General features: G+C 37.5%; 1 protein-coding gene across 1 annotated transcript; it reads left to right on the top strand.

Moving 5' to 3' along the window:
- On the top strand, positions 1-2,206 carry LOC112294126 (kxDL motif-containing protein LO9-177). The gene is made up of 4 exons (XM_024544319.3): positions 1-453; positions 776-928; positions 1,229-1,583; positions 1,968-2,206. Exons 1-3 carry the CDS (start codon positions 320-322, stop codon positions 1,317-1,319), a joined length of 378 nt encoding a protein of 125 aa, XP_024400087.1. The 5' UTR covers positions 1-319; the 3' UTR covers positions 1,320-1,583; positions 1,968-2,206.
- Positions 2,207-2,831: the final 625 nt, after the last annotated feature.

Genomic DNA, 2,831 nt, shown 5'->3' with positions numbered 1-2,831 from the left:
GAAATCGCTCTCGCGCACAATTCGATGGATTTTCATGTAAATCTGTAATTGGTGGGTAGTTTTCAGAGTGATCGTGGGCCTGATTTTGTAGAAAATTGACATCGCAATCGGCAACTCTGCTCATGACGCGGCTTTGATAGCCATTGGGTGGTGCTGGGTTTCGGTTTTCAGCTTGCGATCTGGTGGTTTCGATGACAAGGTAGGTTGAAGAGGGCGAGGTTTTAGCACTGTAGTGCAGACTGGCAGGAGCCCAAGTGTTACAACAACTGGGTTTTTGTTTTAGGGAGTGGGAATTGAGAGGTGCAGAGGTGAAGTGCCCATGGAACCTCGCAAGGATATGGCAGAGAAGGATGTAGCCAGCATCGCGGCCGCTTCTTCGGCAACAGCTGAAAAAATCCATAGCTTGCTCAGTGCCTCCGACGTTGGTACCCTAAAGCATCAACAGCTACTCATGTACTTAGGGCACTACTTCTTTTTCTTTTTCTTTTCATGTTGGGTTTATTTTTTTAAGCCCTATTCCGTACTTCAACGTTTTCTTACTAATTCGTTCTCTGTTTTGCAAAGTGCACGCGCGGATAACCCTGTTCCGCATCATTTTCGTAGTTCATTGCTCACATTGATACCAAGTTTTAGGTCTAAAGATCGAATTATAGTAAACCTCGAGTGGTTGTGTTTTGTTCCCATTAAGCATGGAATTGTGTAAACTTATAGGGTCATCGGTCGGATTCTGGTACGATATTTTTACACTGGTTCATTGTGATCTGGTGCTAAGCAGACTGGGGAGGTTGCAAGATAGCAATGCAGTGCTTTCACATTTCAATGACTTTTCAGATCGTAGCTTCACTGCTGTGGCGAACGATTTCTCTCAGAACACTCGCCTCCTCAAGTCCATGAAGAGCGACCTGGACTACGTGTTTCGAAAAATAGGGTATGGCCATCTCACTGTTTCACCACCGTGAGATTCTTATCGTGTGAATCGTTATCACAGTCATCCGTCGCCATCGCTTGTTTCTCTCCTGTTGGCTTAGACTTCATTTCTTTTTTTCTTTTTCTTTTTCTTGGCTATTACAGTCCCTTTCATAACTGCTGAAATAAAATATAAGAGCGTCTATTGTGAATAACAGCACTTTTATGTGTACTTACTTACTTGATGATTTCGACACCTAAAAGTAGGTTCCAATTGTAACGATTGCATCTCATACTCCGTGATTTTTCGTCATGAATTCAGGTCTTTAAAAGCACGGATTCAAAAGCATTACCCGGATGCCTTCAAAGATGCAGTTCCTGACTGTAGGCCAGACCTTGATTTACCAAAGTGAGCTCAAATATATGCTGAATGCATGAAATCTTTTGTGTAACTGATCCTCATTTTCAGCACACGGAGGACGAAAATGGATTTCTCAGTATCATGCACACCACTGATAGTTAAACTTGTTTGTTGCCTTATTTGTGCAACTGTAAAGATCATATTTCAAGTGATTACTGTATCATTTGACGATGTCAGTTTTAAACTCTGTGTAATACAAGTCGATGGTGAAAATCACAAATCAGTTGTGATCCGAGGTTCTTCATGGGGATCTGAGGTACAATTGTTTGCCTTCATGGTAATTACTCTTTTAACAAGTGATTTCTGCTTTGTCTTCCAATGCTATGAAGTTGTCTCTGAAGTTTTGTACTTTGCATAAGTCTTATGCTCGAATCTGAAGTCACAATCGTATATCCTACTCTATCTACAATAATCTTGAGGGCACTTGGGGACCACTTGCTCTATGTCACCCTGACCATGGCCTACAAGGGGATGGGATGGTCGTCCGCCTGCTTGCAATATCACGAGTGTTGCAGATAACGATCATGTCACGTTCTTATCATTGAGACCCTGTCTGTTTTTGTCTTTTAGAAAGGTATCAGAATCCAGTTTTTGTCCACTTTTTAGACGAGAGGGAGGTTGATTTATGTGGTGAATTCAGATGCTGGGAGAACAGACCCCTTGGCAGATCATGGATGAAAGCAGAAGCTCAAAAGACATTGCAAGTAAAGTTCTCTTGATTCTATTTTGGATAGTTTGATTCCATGAAGTTAGTATACACTGTGTCTAAATAAACATATTTGCTAAAAGTAGGTGGTAGATTTTCCTCATGCACCCTAGTTTGGTGGCATTTGTGGATGAACTCAAATTGTGAAACAAAAGATGCGTAAATTTTCTGTATTTACAATTGGTTGAGTTATGTTTATGGTATTGGAAAGTGACTTATACCATTTATTATCAATGAAAATATGCCTTTTTTATACTCTCTTCTGATGCCAGATGTAGTGTGTTAAGTGAAACTACTGAAATCTAGATTCTGGCACTATATTATAAAGTGTCTTTTAAATAATTAGCTTGCTTCTGCGAATAGACATATTTTATTTTTTAAAGTTTTTATTTTGAATTTTTTTCTGAAAACTGAAATTGTTCAAAATTGTTCGAAATTGTTCAAAATTTTGGACCAACTTTTCACAGTTTTTACTCACACCTGTTTATTTTATTTTATCTGTTCGAGATTATTTTTAAGATTTTATTAAACTTGTAAATGAGTAAAACGAAAAAATAAACTACTTTTGTCTACAATTAACTTTCAAAGTATTGATTAACACTTTTTTTTGATAAAATATATTATTGTGAATAGTGTTGGAATAAAAAAGAATACAAAAGATAAAAAGATAAATTTATTTAGAAGTAAAAGCTTGATAAACACATGAGCTTCAAAAGATTTGTATTTTATTTATATAATTACTTATTTATGGAGCATTAGAAATAACATCTTTTAAACTAAACACATTATGTGTTGTAT

This window comes from Physcomitrium patens, chromosome 17 (genome assembly GCF_059467195.1).
Source record: "Physcomitrium patens ecotype Gransden chromosome 17, ASM5946719v1, whole genome shotgun sequence".
Taxonomy (NCBI): Eukaryota; Viridiplantae; Streptophyta; class Bryopsida; order Funariales; family Funariaceae; genus Physcomitrium; species Physcomitrium patens.
The sequence above is the reverse complement of the archived record's forward strand: the minus strand, read 5'-3'. Positions and strand labels throughout refer to the sequence as shown.

Coding starts and splice junctions, on each gene's coding strand:
- LOC112294126 (XM_024544319.3), top strand. CDS start 320: ATGGAACCTCGCAAGGATATGGCAGAGAAGGATGTAGCCAGCATCGCG. Junction 454..775: donor AAGCATCAACAGCTACTCAT/GTACTTAGGGCA, acceptor GGTGCTAAGCAG/ACTGGGGAGGTTGCAAGATA. Junction 929..1,228: donor TACGTGTTTCGAAAAATAGG/GTATGGCCATCT, acceptor TCATGAATTCAG/GTCTTTAAAAGCACGGATTC.